The sequence below is a fragment of the Balaenoptera physalus genome, assembly GCF_965194825.1.
Source record: "Balaenoptera physalus genome assembly, chromosome: 10".
Classification (NCBI taxonomy): Eukaryota; Metazoa; Chordata; class Mammalia; order Artiodactyla; family Balaenopteridae; genus Balaenoptera; species Balaenoptera physalus.
The window spans coordinates 9,316,395-9,338,425 of NC_138889.1; the positions used below are offsets into that span (position 1 = coordinate 9,316,395).

General features: G+C 51.4%; 1 protein-coding gene across 6 annotated transcripts in view; it reads right to left on the reverse strand.

Moving 5' to 3' along the window:
* Window positions 1-1,899: 1,899 nt before the first annotated feature.
* Window positions 1,900-22,031, reverse strand: part of PKNOX2 (PBX/knotted 1 homeobox 2) — a 257,918-nt gene continuing 237,786 nt past the window's right edge. For 5 of the 6 annotated variants that reach the window (XM_082475901.1, XM_082475900.1, XM_082475903.1 and 2 more), the window contains 5 exons: window positions 21,570-21,667; window positions 20,620-20,739; window positions 6,213-6,289; window positions 5,122-5,300; window positions 1,900-4,081 (listed from right to left, as the gene is read on the reverse strand). In XM_082475901.1, the coding sequence (XP_082332027.1) occupies window positions 3,855-4,081; window positions 5,122-5,300; window positions 6,213-6,289; window positions 20,620-20,739; window positions 21,570-21,667 (701 nt within the window). In that variant the 3' untranslated portion in view covers window positions 1,900-3,854. The remainder of the gene's footprint in view (window positions 4,082-5,121; window positions 5,301-6,212; window positions 6,290-20,619; window positions 20,740-21,569; window positions 21,668-22,031) is intronic. The other variant, XM_082475905.1, reaches the window with a different exon arrangement.

Genomic DNA, 22,031 nt, shown 5'->3' on the forward strand with positions numbered 1-22,031 from the left:
GCCTCCTGTTTACAACTCTGAATGATCAAGTTTGAGGTCATTGTCCTACGATGCGATCGTAACTCATCCATTATGGGGATGTTAGGAGCTCACTTCAGTCTCAATCTTCCCCTAGAATGTGCATTCCCTGAAGGCAAGGACTATCTCTTTGTTGATCACAGTTATATCCTCAGTATCTAGAACTGCCTGGGACAGAGTTGGCGCTCAATTAATACATGAATGAATGAGTCCGTGCCGGCTGCAGTGTGGCAGTCACTGCCCTCATCTGGTCACGTCCAAGGCAGCAGAGAGGTCCCATGGTTGAGGAAGTTGAGCTCTGGTCATGAATTTCCCTGAGCAGGAATCTCCAATCAGGTCATCCCTGATGGGCTCAGGGCTGGGGCTAAAAGTTAGTCTGAACATTTCCCAGGGCCCTGATACCACAGCTCCATTTTGGGGGTAAAGGAACTCTCCCCCACCCCCAACCCCGCATTGTCCCATCTCTCTTACTTCCGCACGGATTGTGGCACATCTTCTCCGTGGGTTGGGGTCATGCACAGGCAGAGGTTGCTGCCTTCTCAAAACACAACCACCCACATCTCAAATGATTTAGGAAACCACTTTTTAGTTAGAAGCATTGTGTAAAAGATGGTAGAACTTGAGAGAAAAACTTAGCAAGGGATGGGAGAGGCTGGGGTAGGCCACTGTAATTTCTGAGAGTAGTGTTTCCTAAAATGTGTTTTGTGTGTAACTAGTATAATTGAATAGACATTACTTGAAAGAAAAGATAAATACATTTGGGGAACATGTTAAACAGAGACAGGTTTCTTTCCTGCAGGACTTCTCAGAGGCTTTAATGTACTAATGCACATTATGAAACTCCTCTAACAAAATATAATATGCAGTTAATCCTAGACTAATTGGGCTGTGGATTTTTTTTTTTTTTTTTTGATAGCATATCTTTTAAGACTGTGTTCCTTGGAAATCACTGCTTTGAAAGCTGTCTTCCTGGCTCTGGAAGGTGAGGTTCTAGGTATCATCGTCCTGTGGCTCTTGAGACTTTTTTCACTGCCCAGAGGCGGTGTCTCTGCTGTGTTTGCAGAATCTCCAGGTGTGACTGGGGGTTGGGCTCTGGGAGGCGGTGACCCTGGGGACCGCTATCCACGCTGCGTGGAGGCCCGTTTTGCCTGTGGAATCGCTCCCTTTCCCATCTTCAGCCTGGCCAGAGGGTGTCCACGGGTAAGTGTAAACTCTGCAGCCTTTTTGAATGGGAACAAGGAACTCCCCCTCCTGCTTCTAAACCGATACCCCAGTACAGGGCCCAGATAAGGAAACCTCTAGGTTGAAAGTAACATGAAAGACTGCCTCTCACTTAGTTGGGGAGATAGCTGCCTCTAAATTTCTTCCCGTCCTAGGGAATAGAGTGCTGAATTATGGGGTTCAAAGGGCAGGCTACCCTCTGGACACAGCTCCTGGATTCAATGTGGCAGTCAAGACTGCCTCTCCTTCCTTATTCCCGGGACCTTTCACCTGAGGGATAGGGCATGTGAGGGCTGGGGGAGGGGCAGTGGTGGCCCCAGCTTGCATGGAGGTCGGAAAAGCCAGGGGCTTTAAGGGTAGAGTGTGGTGGAAGAGCTCCCCTGCTATGGGGGCAGCCTGCCAGGAGAGGGCAGTGCAGAGCCTCCTCCTGTCTTCCCTCCTCCATCTCTTTGTCTCGGAGCAGACACGTCTGTGCTGAGTGTACCGAACTTGGCCGTCTTCCTCCCCAGACAGGTAAACTGAGGACACCCAGAAAGCCCTCTTCCTTGGTCCGTTCATGGGTATTCAGGTCAACAAGGAGTATGCTGAGGCCTCCAAGTTTTCTCTGGTCCAGGGTCCCCCTAACCCCTAATCACAGAAAAAGAGAATCGCATGCCAGAATTATGGTAGGTAATAAGGTTTACTGAAAACTCGGCCACATTCAGTACTGGTTTGGTGGATACATCAGAAGAGGTTGCATAACATTAGGCAGGTGGAGGGGGCTGGGAGGAGGATGTGTGGGCACGTGTGTGCAGGTGTGCCTGTGCTGGGGTGGGATGCCTGTCCAAAGTGATAAGTGGAAGGGTGTGTGTGCGAACAAGAAAAATGAACCAGAACAGGAAATGTATTTTATCCCACTTCACGTTGCAAAAGTCTCACGCCAAAAAAGCTAGACTTTCCTCTACCTATGGCATCAAAAGGGAGTAAAAAATGATTGGATCACCCAGATTATAAATAAGGTTATTTGTTTCTCAAAAATCCCTATTAAAACATTAAATATCAGCTCTTTTGGGGGAAGAAATACATTCATTTCAGGGAGACCTCAGGAAAGCCACCATCCTTTTGCTCCTCCTTAGGGGGCCCTGCGGGGGCCCTCGAGTTGAGCCAGGCAGCCGCTTACATCCTGCCACTGACGGAGATGGCCAACGCACAACTGACAAATGAAGCTGCAAGTCCATTAAATTAAATTCAATGGAAAACACACGTGTGATCAGTCCCGTCATTCACAGCCATAGGGGTGGGAGGGACCGGGAGGATGGGGTGCCAACCCCGGGGGACCGGATGTTGGGGTGGGAGGGTGTGTGTTGGGCAGATGGTGGGAAGACTCCTCCTCCTGGTGGAGCCCCAGTTCCTCCAGTGCTGTGTAAGTGATGGTGTGTAGAACAGTGAGGTGGGGGGTGGGGCACCTCCTCCACACTTTGGATATTGATGGGAAGAGGGATGTAGCACCTTCTCCAACCCCTGGCTTCCCACTGGGCTGGATGCTGCTTTCCAATGTTTCTTCTGCCTCCTCTGAAGGATAGAGTGAAGACGAGAGGATGAAGGCTGGTGGAGCCGGCCTGGGAGCAGGGGGACAGCAGTGAGGGACGGGGAGGGTGGACAGATTCCAAGCTAACCCGTCTCCACCCTCTCTGATGGCCCCTGGAGGGGGTGGGAAGTCTGGGAGCTCCATCCAAGGGCTGGAACATCTGGGATAAGACACTGCTGTCCTGTTGTTACAGGAGCTGAGTTCTGTGACCACTGGGGACAGCTGTGGTCCCCAAAGTCACCTTGATATGGCTCCTAGCCCAGGTTCTGCCATCTCCTTGGGTCCTGGAGCCAACCCAGGTGAAGGGACTCCGCCTAACCTCCTATAAATGAGCCCACCAGCTTACCACTGATTTCCAGGAGAGAGAGAAGGCGGCTCTGGTGGCTCCCATCCCTCTCTCCCAAGTCCACGGTTGCCTGTGCCCAGAGACAGGGCCTTGGAGGACTGAGAGGAGCTCTAGGGAATCCAGGTCCCACTCTGGTGCCGGATGTGATGCCTCAGGCCGTTCCCCTCCTCCAGCCATGGGTTATACGTTCAAGCTCCCTCCTGCCCTTGAATGTCTCTCAGAGGAGCTGAGAACCCTCTGGAGGTGGAACCCAGACCCCCCTTATCCCTCCCTTTCCTCCTAACTAACTCTGTTCCCTGGCAAAGGCTCACTCTGTGGACAGCACTGATCCACCTCACAGCGCAGGGCTTGGAAACAACGCAAGTCCTTCAGTGGCGGGGGCTGGGGGGCCTGGGTGCCATCTGTCCTCAGGGATTTGGTGAGTCCAGATCTCACTCCTGCCTTCCTGTCTAGGCTGCTCGACTGGCCCCGCCAAACGGAGTCCCCTGCAGCTCTAGGGCAGTGGGGCCAGGGTACTGGTTGAAGCTTGGTGGTTGGGAAGGAGCAGGTGTTTCCTCTGCATTTCCTCCAGCTACTGATTTTGGGAAGCCAGGGTCCAACTTCCTCGGTGCTGTCTGCCCGTGTCTCCTTCCCCCCCACCCTGAAGCCCTCCTGACGACACTCCTCTCCTGCTCGGTGATCAGTGCCATCTGGGCTGCCCGACTACTCCAGGGAGTCACTGTGTTCCAAGCCCAGGTCGCTGACGTTTGTTGTCTGCAGCTCGTCGGCCTCCTCCTCCAGCTCCTCTTCCTCCTCCTCCTCCATCTCATCCTCATCCTCTTCTTCTGTCCCATCCAATGAGTCGTCGTGTGCGGCCATCATAGCCTGCTGCATGGCCATGGTGGCATTGTCGGAGGACAGGGACTGCAGGTTGTCCAGGTTGATGGAACCTACGTGAGAGAAGAAGGCAGGGGTCAGGCCCAGGAAAGCCAGTGGATTCAGTGGTGAGCTCCTACACTGGACAGTCCCCTGGCGTGAAGCCTCCTGTCTGTTCCCCTGTCAGCCACTCCCTGCCCCATCCCAAGCAGCGGCACTCCTGGGTACCACTTCCTGAGCATCTTCTGGGTAAGTATGTCAAACACTGTTGCCTTTCGAAGAATTCTGTAAGTAGGTATTATCATCCCCATCCTAAAGAGGAGGAAACAGTCTCAGACAGTTGAGTCATTAGCTCAGAATGACACAGTCAGTCAGGCGTGATATAGCTGGGATTCTCTCCCTGGTTGGTCAAGCTCAAAATCTGTTGATTTCTACTCTACCTCATAAGACTATTGCCCACCACACAGAACTGGTACCCAGTCACGTAAATGCACGCATACATGAAGGTACGCCTGCACACGTGTGCACCTCCACTCCACTTCCCACACAGAGCTAGCTTCACATGCTAAGCTATAAAATGTTGTCTGGCTCGTGGCTCATTGAATTATTCATTGTGCACCAGGCGACCGGCAATTAGAAACGTGTATACGGAGGGTGTGATGGAGAAGCTGGGAAAACAAAGCTCTTCCTGGCCTCCGTTCACAAGCCAGCTGCCTGCTTCGGTATGTATAGATGGCCCTGGCTCTTGGGGAACTGTGCAAACACTCACCGGTGCTGAGGGACTTCAGGTGGGTGTGGGACTGAGGAGGGGGGACTCTGCTGAGAAACCACTGACTCAGATGACCACCAGCTGACTCCCACTCGTCTTTGTGAGATTGCTTTTGGCTTGTTAAAATATATGCAAAAAAAAAAAATCCCTTTCTTTCAGGCTGACATACGTCGTTTGATGGGGATCGGGTAGGGATAACTATTGTGACAGAGCTGACACGGCCACTCAAGTGTGTAGACGTTCAGCCCCTGACTCTGTGCACAGCTGCACCCGTAGGAGCTCCAGGAGCCCCCTCCCAACCAGCGCCCCGCCCCCGTGTACAGTACCCTCAGCCCCAGCTCTTACCATCGGGGTTTGTCCCCGGGGCACCGCCCTGCTGCTGCAGCACCCCTGCAGCAATGGAGTTGGGCCAGAACCTTTGGGTGGGCCGGTGCTGCGACTTGATTTTCTTGGCTTTGGGGGCAGGGTCGGGGTTGCTGGCGTCAAGCATGGGCTGCAGGATACGCCTCCGGGCATTGATGAACCTGCCCAGGGGTAAGACGGAGACAGGTAAGTCACCACCAGGGGGCGGGAGCATGTGTGCGCAGGCACGTGTGTCTGTGTGTGCGTGTGTGCATGTGTGTGCACACGTGTGCGTGTGTGTGCAGAGAGCGCCAAGCCGCTTCCAGACTCTCAGCAGCTGGTCCTTGCACGGAACAGACCGGGGTCTGGTCTAGGGTGTGGAAGCACAGCTGTGATGAGCCCTGGGCACCGAGGAGCTCGTGACGTCACCAGGGGGCTTGGTGACCACAAACCAGCGTGGGATGAATGCGTGAGAAGGGTCAGGAATCTCTGCTCCAGACCGGTCAGGACTGAACAGAGGAAGGAAGAGCCCCCCCAGTCAAAGGCAGTAACCTCTGACCTGACCTCTCTCCAGAGGGCCAAGGGTCTGCTCCCATCCAGCCAGAACTTGCCCTCTGAGATTTCTATGACACCCCAGCCGGCCACAGAGGAGGGGAGCACGGGAGCCCTGTGGGGTGAGAACTGCCAACTCCTCCCTATCCTTCCTGCTCCCAGCCCTGCAGAGTGTTTCAGCTTGAGCTGTTTTTACATGGGTGGTGAGTAGACCAGATGACCACCGGTGGCCTCGGGTCGTGGGATGCAGGCACCCTTGTGTGTCTGTAGTGCAGGTGGGGCTGGGTTTTCTATTAGGCAAGAAGCTTCCAGTGATGTTCCTGACACAGTTTCCCAGGAGAGGGCGCTGAGAAGCTGCAGATAAAGCTATAGGTGTTGATTCCAGATATCTGCTTCCAGCCCACATGGGACGGCTGGCATGGTCACCAGGTTGAGACTGAGGCCAGGCTGGGCACTCTAGCCTCTTTCCCCTGCTATGCATTCCCCTGCCCAGCAAGTGGCCCCTGGGTCTGAGAGCCTCTGGGCAGGCGATACTAACTCACCAGTTATTCACTTGCAGGAGGGTGAGGTTTGTCTGGGCTGCGATCTGCCTCTTCTCATCCTCTGTGGGGTAGGGGTGCTGAAATGAGAGGTGACGGGCTAGTGAGGGGTGGGCACGTGGTGGCCTGGTCCCCCTAGAGACCATGCCCACGACACAGGCAGCATCGCGGGCCAGGTAGCCCCAGTGGTTTGGAAGCCCAAAAAGGGGAAAGTGTAATGTTGTTCCCCAGAAAGGACGGCCAAGGGCTTGGAGGGAGGCTGCTCTGTGCCTGAGGAGGGCCACCTGCCCTGAGCCCAGCCCCCCGTGGCGGAGGACCAAGTGGTTTCCCAAGGGTCGGTACAGTTCAATACTGATCGCTTCCAAAGCAGCGTCACATTCTCACTTGGTCCACCCCCAAACAGGCAGGTCAGGCATTATCAACATTAGGATTGACAATGGCCTCAAAGCCCATAGGACTCTCAGAAGGTGGTAAACGGGTGAACGAATCCATTTAATTTAAACTAACTGACATTTACTGAATATCTACTACGTGTGCAGATTCATGCAGGCATCCTAGGAGACAGAAGATAAATATAATGATAACTACGACTTGTGTCATACTTTATAGCCTATGAAATGCTTTCATGCACTTAATTTCACTTAATAAAGCATATCGGTAAAACTTGGTAAGAGGCAGGTTAGGTGAAGAAACTGAAGGACTATCTCCACTGTCCCCCAGATGGCGGCATCAGCTCGGAACTCAGTTCTGACATTGGTCCGGGCTCCCCCCATCACTTCATGCTGCCACTTTGTGAGACGGAGTCAGTGTCTTTGTGAGGGTGAGTGAGGACGTGGGGCAGGGCCTTCAGTCCTGCACTGATTACACGTTTGTCTCTCTCTTGGATCGTGCTTCATGAGGGCAGAGACCAGCTCTTATTAATGTATCCCCAACACCCGCCACATGTACCTGAAGTACAAATGGCTGCCGAGCAAAAGAAAGCAGAAACAAGGCGGTAGGTGCCGGGGTTTGGGTAACAAGCACCAGAGAAGCTTAGGAGAAGTGGGTGTTGGCCAAAGCGCCGGGGAGGCTGAATAGGTCACATTAAAGACTGGGAAAGTTTGGGGTGGCAGTGGGTTAGGGGACCTTCTGGATCCCACTGGGTGGTGAGCCCCATGATGTCTGGGTCTATGTGTCTGTGTGTCTTTCCCAGGCTTCTGCATAACACCTGGCACCCAGCAGGCTTGCAATACAGGTGTGATGAGCGTCTGAATGGGTCAGAGCCTTGCCCTGGCAGCTACGGGAGGTTTGGGAGCTCTCAGGGTAGAGGGCCAAGCTGTCCTCAGGTCAGAATCATCCCCTTATTGAGGTGGTATGAGATAGTGGTGCTTGGGCTTTCCAAAGTCCTGAAGACCGGGACTCAGATTCTGGCTCTATCATGAAGAGCTGTGAGATCTCAGGCCCATCACTTAACCCCACATCATAAAGTCATCTAATGATTAAAAGAAATTATACGGGGGCTTCCCTGGTGGCGCAGTGGTTGAGAATCTGCCTGCTAATGCAGGGGACACGGGTTCGAGCCCTGGTCTGGGAAGATCCCACACGCCGCGGAGCAACTAGGCCCGTGAGCTACAACTACTGAGCCTGCGCGTCTGGAGCCCGTGCTCCGCAACAAGAGAGGCCGCGACGGTGAGAGGCCCGCGCACCGCGATGAGGAGTGGCCCCCGCTCGCCGCAACTAGAGAAAGCCCTCGCACAGAAACGAAGACCCAACACAGCCATAAATAAAAGAAAAAAGAAAAAAAAAGAAAAAAGAAATTATACTTGTAAAGCGCTCGATAAGAGATCGCTCTTCATACTATTATTGGACAACGTTGGCAAGGTGCTTAAAGCTCTCTATGGGATGAACTTGAGACCAACCACCTCCACAGACTCTCATTATGGGTGACAAAGGAAAGGAACCTCTTCGGTGTCCTCAGGGCCCCTTGACTGAAGCAGTCAGGGTCGTGTGTTGTTTTAATCCACACCTCTGACCCTGACCACAACGCCAGGGCAGCCGGGACTCGTGATCCATATGATTGTGACAAGAAGGAAAGCACGTCAGTGTCATAGGAGCCCGTTTCATCTAACTGGGAAGGAGCCGAGGGAGGTGGGGAGGAGACTGTAGCCTCCCAGGGGCTCCATGCATCTGACACCCTCCCGGGAGGGGTGGTGGCCCAGCCCTCCTCCCCTGCCCCGTGGAGCTCCAAGCTCAGCGGCCCTGATAAGGAGCCGAGCAGCTTCCCTGTCACCCGTGGCAACCGGTCTGAGAACACAGCAAAAATATAGTAACCTTTTGGCCTTCCCGGGCCCCACTAGGCCCTTCATACCTTCACGCCTTTGCACATGCTGTTCCCTCTGCTGGAATGCTCTTTCTCACACTTTTCCACTGCATGCGTTTCTGAGCTTCTGCAAAGACCTTTCACAGGTCCAGTCCTCTGTGAGGCCTTTCCCCCCAGCTCCCCGGGGCAAAGTTAGTCACTGCTGCACTTGAATAATTGCCTTTAGCCCACTACATGGTGATAGATATCTCCCCCTCTCCTGGGAGTTGCTCTCAGGCAGGGACCCAGTCTTATTAGACATTGCATCTCCAGTGTCCAGACCAGTAACAGGCAGAGTGGATATTCAGCGTTTGTGCATGACACAGATGAGTGAACCAGCACAAGAAGGAGATGGCTAACTTGTTCCCAGAGCCTCGCCAACTCTGCCGGTTCATCAACCACAAACGCTGGGAAGCTGCTACCCCAGAGGTGCCCGCAAGCGAACAATACCCGGCCGTAGAGCTCACAGCTTAGAGGGAAACGCTACAGGCAAAGGAAAAAGCCTCTATTAGAAAGTAGTGTGTCTTCAGCACTGCAGTCTGTAAACTGTCTTAGTAAAGAGCTCAGATTCTGGAGCCAAAAAAAAAAAAAAAGTCGTGTGTAAGTACCCATCGGGTGGTAAGAGAAGCCAGGGGAGCCCTCCCTAGGGAGGAGGGACTTCAATTGGATTTTGAAGAATGGCCAAGCCATCCCAGTAAAGGAGGACCTGGGCATTCCAGACAGGGGCTTTGCACTGGGACTTACATTCAAGTCAGTCAGATGCAAATCTCGTCCACCATTAAAAACCTCCAGAGAAGGAAATGCTTCAGGCTCACCCAGATAATGTTTGCTGTCTCTAAGGAGGCTTCTGGTGCGGGCCGCCATTCTGAGTGGATGCCATCAGTCCACAGAGTAATGTGCTCCCAATTAATGGAGAGGGAGCAGAGGCAGGGTCCCTGAAACTGGCTGCTTGTCCTCTTATGGTAGGGATACAAAGCCCTTATCCTCCTGGGGGGCAAGTCCCACCACCCAGCGCTCCTGGGACCAGTGTCTCGTAAGGCATGCGGGGGAGGCCATGGGGTGAGTGGCAGCATCTGGCACGGCCTTGGGGACAGGTGTGTCGCCAGAACATTCCTGGCGCCACGTCTGAGAGCTCATGGAAGCACTCCAGCTTGTCCATGCCTCCAGCTTGTCTACGCCTCACACCAGATGATTCCTGAGGACAGAGTCAAAATAGTCCTGGCCCCTGGACAGCCCTCGATTTGGTCAGTGCTACTTTTAGCACCATCGGAACGGCTCGAGGCCAGGGACGGGGAGAGGAGTCCAGCGAGGCGGTGGTGAGCCATGAGGCCGCGGCAGCTGCTCTCTGATCACTATTTGCAGGAACTCCTCTGGAGTCGGGAGGGAAGGGCACAGACAGCAGCCCTCTAGAAGAGACAGAGGATGGACCAGAAAATTACAGCTCCTTTTCAGGGCCAGCAGGGAGCCTCAGGTGACCGGGCAGTGCTGCCTGGTGGTTAAGAGCATGGCCTTTGCAGAGGTCAAGTCCTGCACCCACGACTTAACCAGCCGCGTGACCTTGGCAATTTATCGTTCGATGTATGCCATCCTCAGTTTCCTGGGCTTAAAATAGAAATGAGAAGATGGTGATTACTCCTTGGACTTCAGGGATGATTGAATGAATGATGCAGGCAAAGCACGTGTGCTGCACTGACTCACTCTGCGCCACATGGCGAAGACTCCCAGACATGGTATCATTGAATATTTAGTCTCTGGGGAAGGGAATTGCAGGATGTGTACTGAGCAGGCGTTTCACAACACCACAGTTGGCATTAGGACGCTCCTCTGACGTCTAACCAAACTCTTTCCCTGACACCTCCCCCTTCTGGCCCCGTAACTCAAGTCTCATCTGGGCTAAATTGAAGCTGAAGGCATCTCTCAGTTTGAACTACGGGTTCCCCCTAGTGTCCCGGGTCTGAAAGCAGCTCAGCCAGGCTGGCCCATGGGCCCCCGGCCACGTCTTTCACTCAAAGCCCACCCAAGATGGTGCACGCACCTCCTAGCCCAGGAAGACCAGCAGGAGGCCGGCCGCGTCCCGGAGGGACACAGCGCGTGGGAAAAGCAGCGGCCTGCAGGTGTGAGTCGGAGCTGCCGCTGGAGCAGGGCCTGGAGCTGGCTTTCCCACTTTCCTGCACTGGGGTCAAACACACCCTCCTTCCCTTCTCGCTCCTGACCAACTGTGGGCACGTGATCTGCTGCGGCCACAGCTTGATAGCGTGGCCGCTGCTCTAGAAGGGCCAGAGACCAGATGGAGGGAGGCAGCCAGGATGGTGACGGGCCCTGAAACAACCACATTTCATCACATCGGAGATGCAGGGCACACCCTGACTTCAGAGATGCTGGAGCAGTTTGGGATGGAGAGGAGCACACAAGTCACCCAAGGACCCTCCCTTTCCTGCTGTAGCTGCCCTTGCTTATATGTCCCACTCTTCCATTTCTCTCTCTTTTCAACTCCCCTCCCCACTTACAATTGTGCACACACAGAAAAGCACAAAGAACAGAAATGCATAGCTTGGTGTAGTATCACAAATACCCATGTATTGGACCCGCCAGGTCAAAAAATAGAATTCTACCAGCACCCCAGCAGCCCCTTTTCTGCCCCCTCCCAATCACTTACCTACAAAGATATCCTCCCCAAAGATAACCTGATGTTTATGGTAATTACATTTTTTGCTTTTCCTTATAGTTTTACTATCTATGTTACATCCTTAACCATTATGGTTTAGTTTTGCCTGGTTTTGGACTCTATATAAATGGAATCATATAGCATGCAGTATTTCACTCCACAGTATGGTGTGAGATCCACTTATGGCTGTTCTGTGTAACAATCACATTCATGTTCACCCTCCTGCAATTACAAAACCACTCTCCCTCCCTCTGGCTTCTTCTTCAATCCATCCTTCTCAAGGCAGCAAGATTGGTCCTTCTTAACCTGCCCCCAACCCTTTAAGTCCCCCCCATGAGCTCTGAGCCCTCACCCTACCCAGGATTCCACACACTACAAGGATGATCTGTTGCTTTTCACCCCAACCAGACAGGCTGCAATGTTTGAGAAAAGGGTCCACACCTGTCTTTTCATCCCCACCTCACTGGTGCCGAGGAAAATGCCTGGCCCGTGCCGAGTGTTCAGTATGTCTTCATTGACCGATCATAGGACCCTAGGGGGTAACTGGTACTTGTCACCATTCCCTTTGCGTGTGTTTGTGGGTGTGACAATGCGTAGGAGAGGGTGGGGGAATTCTAGCTTGTATCAGGCTGCCTACGTATTAACAGTGCTATTCCCACAACTGATTGTTTGAAGCATATTTGTGGGGGAAGGGGGACGGGGAGGGGGGTACCTTCTACACATGAGAAAACTAGCCCAGAGGCATTAAAAACTGGCCCCAGGTTATATTGGGGGTACGTGGCAGAGTTGGGACCCACACCCCCTGTATCTTTAACCACGTCCATTCCACCTCTGTCAGCTACTGTGCTTTTTAACATATTGTTGATCTTCACCATAGGTAGGTATTATTATCTCCATTTTATGAAGAGGAAATTGACATCAGAGAAGTTAATTGACCCGCTCAAGGTCATATAGTCAGTAAAAAATGGAGCAGGGCTCAGTCTCAGGTCTGTCTGCCTCCAAAGCCTTGTTCCTTCTACTGTACCAGGCTGCCCTAAAGGAACTAATCTTTTCTACAGACCAAACATCCCCAGCCTTTAACCATTCATCATGTGACACGTTTCCTGTCGAAGTCGTTTGAACAGACATTTCCCCATCCTGGCTGCCCTTCTCTGGACACAACTTGTCGAAGGACCTTTTGATATCTGATGCTCAGTCCTGGACACACTATGCTGGATGTGTCTGACCAGCAGGATGGGCAAAGCCCCCTCACCTCTATCGAGTCGTCTATTCCCCAACCCCTTGCGTGTGTGTTTGTGTAACAGCACTTGATTACATCATGGGTTGACCGCTCATAGTATGTGTATGATTTATTCCCCCGATTAATTTATCAGCCCTTTGAGTGCTGAAACCATGTCTCCTACCTGAAGCTTAGGTGTTAGTGGACAGTTGAGTTAAAGATCTGTGTTCTGGTGGAGAGAAGCCCCCGGGATTCAGGAAGAACAAACAAGAGATCTTCCTCTACTTTCAGGGAACAGAACTAGACCTGGGTAAACGCTGAGACTGGAGAGCACAGACTTTGTCAGCTTCTCCCTTTTTGGTGCCTTGTTGACTCTTTCCAGCACCCCTCTCACAAGTCCCCGGGTCTTCATGTTATCCTACAGTCAGCTTCCTGAATTGGAGGCCTCTGGCCTCTAGGGCTTCACGGTCAAATCCCCTGCAACTATGTTCATGATGATGGAGATAAAGCTTTCATCAGATTCTCAAAAGGGTCAAGGACCTAGAAGAGGTTGAAAACAATTGCTAGGAACCTTTCCTCTGGCACCCCAGTCTGGCTTACCTCCTCAAAATGCTGTGTTTAAAAATGTTCTAATCTTCATCTTCTACCAATAATAAGCACTGGCACTTTTCCCATGAAAGTGATCTTAGCTGAGTGGGTATAGAAAACCAAGCTTCTGGACTAATTCATACCTAAGCTGTGAAGGAGTGATGGCCTCAGGGCCTCGCTGTAGGTATTTTGACAAGGATTGGATAATTTTAAGTGGGTCTCTGATGAGTGAGATTTCAGATAAGGTGATGAAGTTAAAGGAAAAAGTAGCAGACAAGGTATTCTGGAACAAGAATGGTTCAGTCTCCCTAGGCCATTTTCTTGCTTTTCAAGGTTTCTTACTTTCCTCCACGGATTCCCTGGAAGTGTCAAGTTTTCTCTCAGCGTTTTTCAAGGCAGGGCAGATTGTGGGGATTCCTGGAGGGAGACTGTGGGTATTTGTAGCAGCATCTGTGTCTGTATCAGGACAAAGTACCTTCACATCCATCATCTTATTCTATCCTCACAACAACACTCTGAGCTGGGTATCGTGATTCCCATTTTACAGCAGAGGAAACTGAGGCTTAATGAGGTTAAGCAATTCACCGCAGGTCTGCTGGCTACGTAGAGGGGGCAGTGAGACTCAAATCTAGATCCTGCCTCCGAGTACCATGCCCTTTCCATAGACTGCCTCTCTCTGTTGTGAGAGCCACCACTGTTCTAAGTCAGCTGTCGATGAAGCCTGTACGTGGGCCTCTGACAGGGATAGATGCATGCTTCCTTCAGAGCTTAATACAATGCTAGGCACAGGGAAGGGGGCAAGAATGTTTGCTGAGTGACTGAAGGCAACACCAAGGCGCAGAGGCAACCAACTGGATCTCACCTCCACGAGCCTTCCTTGGCTGGGAGCCTGTGTGCAGGGCACACGCTGTACCCGGCTGTGCAGCAACCCTGTTTCTTCCAGCGGGGATGAGCCCAGCATGTGAGGCTCTAGCCCTGTGGGTGAGGATGGCTGGGAATCTGACAAAGAATCTCAAAGATAAGGACGGGCTCAGAATCGTGGGGTGTACACGAATGTGTGTAGCAACATCACTCAAGGCCCAAAAGTTGAAACAACCCAAATGTCCATAAACTGATGAACGGATAAACAAAATGTGGTCTATCTACACAATGGGATACTGTTCAGTCATACACAGGAATGAAGCACTGCTATATGGTACAATATGGATGAACCCTGAACACATCACGCCAAATGAAAGAAGTCAGTCACAAAAGACTCCATATCGTACGATTTCATTCATGTGAATTATCCAAAATAGGCAAACCCATCGAGACAGAAAGTAGATCACTGGTTTCTAGAGGCAGGGGAGTGACGGCTAATGGGTACAGGGTTTCTTTCCAGGGTGATGAAATATTCTGGAATTGTATAGTGGTGATGATGGCAGAGCTTTGTAAATATACTTGAAACCTCTGAATCGTACAGTTAAAAAGAGTGAATTTTATGGCATGTGAGTTATATTTCAATACCAAAAGAATCAAACAGAGAAGGCCCCTGGTGTTTTTGTGCACTCAGCTTTTGTGACTATAGCCGAGTTTATACGAGGGCCCTGGAGCAAGGTCCTCAGCTCTGTGGGGCGGGGATGAGATGGCTGCAAGCAGAGTGCAACTGTGACCCTGGCTGGATGCGTGCCAGGCTTGTGAATGTGATGGATACGGAAGGAAGAGGAAGGGATGAGATAGTGAGACAGCCTCACTGTATCTGAAACTAGGGCCAGGCTATCAAAATCCTGCAGCTGTCCCAGGACGGGGCTCTGGGCCTCAGCTGAGGGTCGGGGTCCCCCTTTGCTTTACCTAGACTTTGCACGGGAACCGAGAGATGCTGTGGTTTCTTGCGTCAATGCAGAGGCAGTAACAGCCTAGTGGGTGAGACATTAGAGGCTCAAGCCACACAGACCTGGGTTCAAATCCTGCGGGACCTTGGGGAATGCGTTACCTTCATGGAGCCTAGTTTTGTTATTGGTAAAACAAGGATCATTTCACCCGCTGGCTGGGCGGGTGAAACGAGATGATGCAGGAAGATGCTTGGCCCGCACCTGGCACACGGAAGTAGCTAAGGGAGGAGGGGCTCCTTTGATGGTGGCAGGGCCGCTGGGGCTTGGTTTCTTCTCTAGGCTCCCCCAACCCTCTCCCCCCACACAGAAAATACTCTGTAAACTTGCTCCTGTGCCTGGGTAACAGCAGCACAGAGAACAGTCACATTTTTGATGGGAATAAACAGAATCACCCAGGCAGGACAGGGGGAGGCTGGGATCTGGACAAGAGGGGATGAGGGCAGAAGCGGGGGTTGAGCTGCCCCCCTCCCTCTCTCCTCCACGGAGAGGACCCTCTGCCAGGGTTTCTCACCCTATCTGGATTTACAATGGAATGATTGCTTCCAGCAGGAGTTTAGCTGCTTTCAGCCAAAATGCAGTAGCAAGAAAATCTCACTGTATTCTTCAGGGACCCAGAAGCAAGGAACTAATGGATGAAACCATCCCAGTCTCACTGCAGCCTAACAGCAAAAAGGCTCTGGGGTTTAGCCTCCATCTCAGGAGCACGCTGTCATCTGAATACATTTCTATAGCTGCTAGTGCCACAAGAAGCCTCGGACCCAGGGCAAAAGGAATCAAAGAATACTAACTTCTGCCTGAGGGAAAGAAGAAAACAGGAAAGCCAGCATCTACAATAGAAGTTCTAATAACCGATCTCTATTAAACAAGTCTGCAGATTATACCACGCTCTCCCTTTCTGCTGTCAACCATTAGAACTGCTGTCTACAGTGTCCTGAAGGCTTGAGATGAATAGGTTACTTTGTAGAATGTTCATTAGCCAATTTATGTGCTTGTCAGAAAGTCAGCAGTGTTTGTGTTGACTAGTTTATGCCAGTTATACGTGTTACTGTAATTATGTAACTTTATTCTGTAAACCAATAAAATATGAGTGCAAAAAGCAAGAGCTGTTGCTAAGAAAACTAAGTGGAGTGCTTTGGAAAGACTCCAGACTCAAATTTGCTTAAAAGTGAGATCGGGTGAGACAAGTATAAGAGACTGGGATACACAATAAAAATCTAGAAATATCCTGCAGACAGATTACTTCCCAAAAGCCAAAGTTCTTATTCCATTTTAAGTAAAGATGAAATTTACAGATCTTATAGGAGAAGTTTGTGCAAGTAAAATGACAAACTTTAATCAGAAAATGACCTTGTCCTTATATCAAAACATTAGCAAACAAATATATTATGTATGTCTTTTAAATCAAAATAAAATGTATCTTACACGTACTCTTATGTTCACAGCAGCACTATTCACAATAGCCAAGACACAGACACAACCTAAATGTCCATCGACAGATAAATGGATAAAGAAGATGTGGTATACACACACACACACACACACACACACACACACACACACACACACACACACATAATGGAATACTACGCAGCCATAAAAAAGGCTGAAATAACACCATTTGCAGCAACATGGACGGACCTAGAGATTATCATACTAAGTGAAGTAAGTCAGAAAGAGAAAGACAAATACCATATGATATCACTTGTATGTGGAATCTAAAATATGACACAAATGAACATATCTATGAAACAGAAACAGACTCACAGATACAGAGAACAGACTTGTGGTTGCCAAGGGGGACGGGGGTCGGGGAGGGAAGGACTGGGAGTTTGGGGTTAGCAGATGTAAACTAGGATGGATAAACAACAAGGTCGTACTGTATAGCACAGGGAACTATATTCAATATCCTGTGATAAACCATAATGGAAAAGAATCTGAAAAAGAATGTAAATATATATATGTATAACTGAGTCACTTTGCTGTACAGCAGAAATTAACACAACATTGTAAATCAACTCTACTTCAATAAGATAAATTAAAAAAATAAAATGTATCTTTTTAATGGTTGTTTCTTTCTTCAATCAACTTTTCTAATTAAACAATCAACAGATTAGTTGATTAGTCTCCCCTGCACTGGATATGAGAACATCGACTGATATTGAGATCTGCCCTTTTTCATACCTTTTCTAAGACTGAACAGCTACTATGTGCCTAATACAACGTTGCCACAGAGTGGGGTTCTCCAAGAACTACAGTCTCAGAGTTGTTCCTCAGAGCAACAATGAAAACAAGAGTGACTCAGAGTGATCAAATATTTGGGAAAAGCTTCAAGCCATGCCCCCTCTTGCAAATTCATGACGCCCCCCTAGTATACTAAGGGTAAAGAAATAAGCTAAACTTCGTATAACCAGATTTTCCCAAATCTGTTTCATCAGGGTACCCTTTCTTGGGAGCAACACCTATAACATCCTATAAAGGTACCCATTTTGGGAAGCAATGCTTTGGGGCCCAGAGAAGAGAAGAGGTATCATGTATGATCTCTATTCTTAAACAATTGACAGCTGAGTCAGAGATATACAACATGTAGATTCGACACACACATATACACACAGAACAGGTAAGTAACAGTATTAGTCAATGTATTCTTAGGGTCAAATGATGGGATAATCAGGAGGTATTACAGATCAGAACAACAGAACAACAGCCATCTACCTCTAAATAACTTTCACAGATGTTGGGCCTTGGCCTCAAAAACTTGCTCTTGGTCTGCTGTTCTAGAAAGTTCACATTTCTTGAGTGTGATTGTATATCAGGCATGGCTCTTTACATAAGTTATCTCACTTAGTTTTCTCAACCATGGAAAATGGGTATTATCTCCTTTTTCAAAGAAATAAAGTGATTGCCCAGCTAGTGGAAGGGCCTCAATTCATACTCCTGTCTGTCTGGCTTGAAAGCCTGTCTTCTTTCCACTGTGCCCTGTTACCAAGAGCCTTCACAGGCTGTTTCCTGAGCTGGGGTTTAGGGGAAATGTGTGCCCACCTGTATCTGGGGAGCCAGCCTTGGCCTGCAGGGGACAACTGCGTCATGCTAAGTCCCTAGAGCCTGGACTTCTCCCCATCTTCTTCCTCCCCCTCTTCCAGAAGTTCTGAGTTCTGACTTTAAAGGCCCACGGGTCACTCTCTTGTCCTCTCTCCGTGGCCTCTGTGGGGAAGGCATTAAGTGGCGGAGGACTTGCCAATGTCAAGTGCTTTATCAACAGTATCCACACTGAGTGCACTCTGAGAGGCAGAGGGCCTGGGGCGGGTGACGGCCTCACTCACGCTGTTCAGCAGGTCCCCGCCATCGTTCCAGGTCCCTCCTGCAGCTCTAACCTGGGTCCTTCTTTCCCCTCTGCTTTGTGCTCAGCTGCTACACCCTCTCTTCCCTGCCTCCACCTTCCTCTGCCTTCCCACGTCTGGCTGGAGGTGGCTGTGGAGTGGAAGGGAAAGACCCTGAGCTATTGAGGGGGCTCAGCAGGAGGGGGGCGAAGGGCAGGGCGAGAGGCAGGACATGAACTGAGTCCAAGGTCAGAAGAGGGATGGATAGTGTGACCCTCCGTCTCAGGCTGAAGACCTAACTCAGGGGTGAGTTGCCATCGGGTGCGGGAGGCACCGGAAGTGACAGGAGTCAGTGGGGGGCCCTGGCCTGGACACCCAGCTCCTCTCCCTCCTATACTTGCCTTTTCTCCCCTCAGAAGTAAGGTTGTAGGTGTGTTCACATCAGTCTTCATGATGGGGGTAGGGAAAGGAAGAGAAGGGAGGGAACGAACATTTAATAAGACCCAGTGTGCTAGGGTCTTTGCACTCATTTCACTGCTCTGTCATGATCGCCACAAGAGGTGAGTGTGGCCAGATCACAGAGGAAGAGGGAAAGCCTAGATGTGAAGCTGGGTTTGGTTGCCTCAAAAGCCCACGAGCTTTCCACCAAACCCACAGCCCTACAGTTACACAGCATCACAGCATAACACATGGCCTCCTCTAGGTCCATGGCTGGGGCCAGGGAGGTAGCCGGGGTGACCCCAACTTGGGTGTTACGGGTCAGTGCACAGAGACAGAACCTCCCCTACAGAGGCCCTCTTCCCGGCGCTGGGGCTGGGAGCTTCTCACAGACACTGGGCTCTCAGGGCCACCAAGTCCATCCGAGCCCTCTGGCTCTCTAACAACATGGAAGAGAGAACAGGCAGGAGACCTGGGCATCCCCACCACGAGCTCCAGATACTGAGTCAGAGTAAGAGGCCGAGGCTGGGCCTGGTTTCATCACTAGGCTCCGGGAGTCTATCTAACCTCCTTTCCTCGCTTTAACCCTCAGCCTTCCAGCGCTTTCTCTCCAAATTTGGTTATTGTTTGCTCCCAAGGTGGTGCCTTCAAGATGTGCTTCCTCAGCAAACGCTGGGGCGGCCCCGAGTCCTCATTCCCCAGAGTCGGCGGGGAGGGTGTACATACCGGTGGGAGGTGCAGAGCTCAGGCCACATCCAGCACCTCAGAGCAGTTCTGGCCATCTGCTGGGGGGCAGGAGATCCTAAGATCCCCAGATCCTAGGAGCACCTGGGCCTGGGCGCCCTGGCTTTTGGAGGCACTTCCATTTCAAATAAAGGGCTGATGATTGACTGATTAATTAGTTCCCACGATCTACTGGCTTTCTCTCCTTTTCTCTGAAGAAAGAGTCCCCCTAACTCCTGATTCTTCCCCACACTTTTCCGACCAATATATCTACAGCCCCAAGCTTGGTATTTGTCTTCTGTCTGTGTGTCTATTACTCGTGCCAGGCCAAGAGCTTGCAGACCACTGGGAGCCCGCCTGTGCTCGAAGAATCTACCTCCCCACCCCAGACACACACACACACACACACACACACACACACACACACACTCAGCCCAGACAGAGTCACTGGCTTTCTTTATTGCTCCAGCCCTTGAATGATACTAGGAGGTCGCAGTTTTGAAGTCACTCCTGATATTCAAGGCCTGTCTGCTGCAACTTACACTGCACACAAACACAACTACCGTCATGTTAGGTGCACACGGCAGGTGCTTTATAAACATTATACTTAAATCTGAGGCTGTGTCGTCATTTTACGAAAGAGGCTCATGAAAGCAGCTGCTCTGCGTTTCTGAGCTCGGCTGGTTACGTGAGGCCAGGATTTCGGCCTGGGCTGCTCCCCCGGGGGGTGGGCTCACCCACGGCTCCCCAGCCTGTGCCTCCTCTGATCAGAGGGAAATGGACGCACACCCTCTGCTTCCCCCAGCACTGCGGACTCGGGAAGCAGAAGAGTCCTGGTGGAGAATCAGCATTTTCTTCCACGGGAGAGGGCAGGGGTGAGCATGGCCGACCGCGGGGGGAGGTCCTGAACCAGTGAGCACAGCCCCGGCTCCCACGGAGTCTCGCCCTGTCCCTGAGACCACCCTGTCCGCTTGCCCAGTACTTCGTTCTCTCCAGAATGCGTCTGTCCCCACTCCCTCATCGATGCCACACTTTTTTGAGGCAGCAGCCGCAAGCACTGGAACTCCCAGCTGTAGGTCCCATTTAAGCCTCCCTCTGCCCTGGCCTCTGGAAGATGGTATCCCTATCAGAGGGCCTCTCGTTGAGGCCACGCCCTCTGCAGATCTAGGGAGGATGGCCTGGTGCCCAAGGGCTTATTCGTATCCCACGCTGCAGCTCCACACCCCGACACACACACACACACACACTCACCATGAGATGCTGGAAGAGCCAAGAACGCATTATATTGGTGGCGTGCTTGGGCAAGACTCCTCGTTTGCTCTTGGACTTCTTATCCTCATTGTCCAGGAGGGAGGTGAGGTCAAGGTTAACCTTCAGGGCACGTGGAGAAAAAACCAGCATCAGCAGCCTGGCGGGCCAGCGGCTAGGGACCTGTTGCCATAGAGACGGCAGCCTCTCGCTGCCAATCCCCTTTCCCAACTCATTCTGAGGGCCCGGGGGAGGTTCCCTTTCCTGTCACCCAGCGCCAGCCTCTCGGAGAATGGGAGAAGGGAAGAAGGAGAAGAAGGAGGAAGAGGGGAGGGGGAGAAGGGGATGAGAGAGGAGACAGAGGAAACAGGGTCATGCAAAGGGCACAGGAGAGAGAGATTTGCCGTAAACCATCCAATAGTTAGTAGCGTTCCTGGGGTACATTAGAGTCTGCACGGCGCTTTCCTATCCATTGCCGTGGTCAGCCCTCACATCAGCTCTGTAGGCTGCTGGGGCTGTGTGCAGCTGGTGTTAATCCCTCGTCTATGGATAAAAACTCAGAGGCTCAGAGAGGTTAGGTGACTTATCCGAGATGGCAGAGTTAATGTCAGATCTCGGGCCTCTGACTTCAGATCTTCTCACTCCCACCCTGGCCCCCTTGTGTACGCTCTACCTCACTGAGCTACAGAGTGGCTCGGAGTGTATGTAGACCAGCAATAGGAAGTGCAGGATCCCTCGATGTAACCCCGAGAGGCAGCAAAATCCCAGCTGATAAAACCTTTCCAACACCCACCTTCTTTTCTGTCAAGTGGGGGTAATGATACCCCTTAGAGGAATAATGAGGATGTAAGGAGTTACTGGTGTAAAGTGCCTAGCAGGCAGTACAGCGTACGGTCGCCCTCCCCCAAACCCATTCACATGTGCACACACCTACACTGTACACACACACTCACCTGTGTGTTCTGGATCTGGATGGCTCCCTGGGGGATTGCTTGGGTGACCACCTGACCCTGGGAGGTTACCATGGTAACCGGCTGGTATAAGGCTCCACCTGAGGAGACAACCACTTTTGGAGTCCCCTGCCATAGGGGTGGGTAGGAGTGAGGGCAAGCAGGGTTCCCAATGGCCTTGGCACTCACGTGTAAACACTCTCTACTCTGGAGGCATTCAGCCCCTGTGGAGGAGGGGTGGGATGGGGATGGGGTCCAGAGAATAGAGTCTGTCTGTGTGTTTGGCGGAAGGGTCTCTGACGGGCTTATGAGACTTTGACCCAAATTTGTTCCAAACCACCACCATCAGGTCTTGCTAACCATCTATAAGCTTACAGAACACTTTAGTCAAGAAACTCAGCTGGAAGCCCCTCCCTTGGCAGGGGGCACCTCTCCCATTTCCTAGGACGTTTTGTTCAGTGCCCT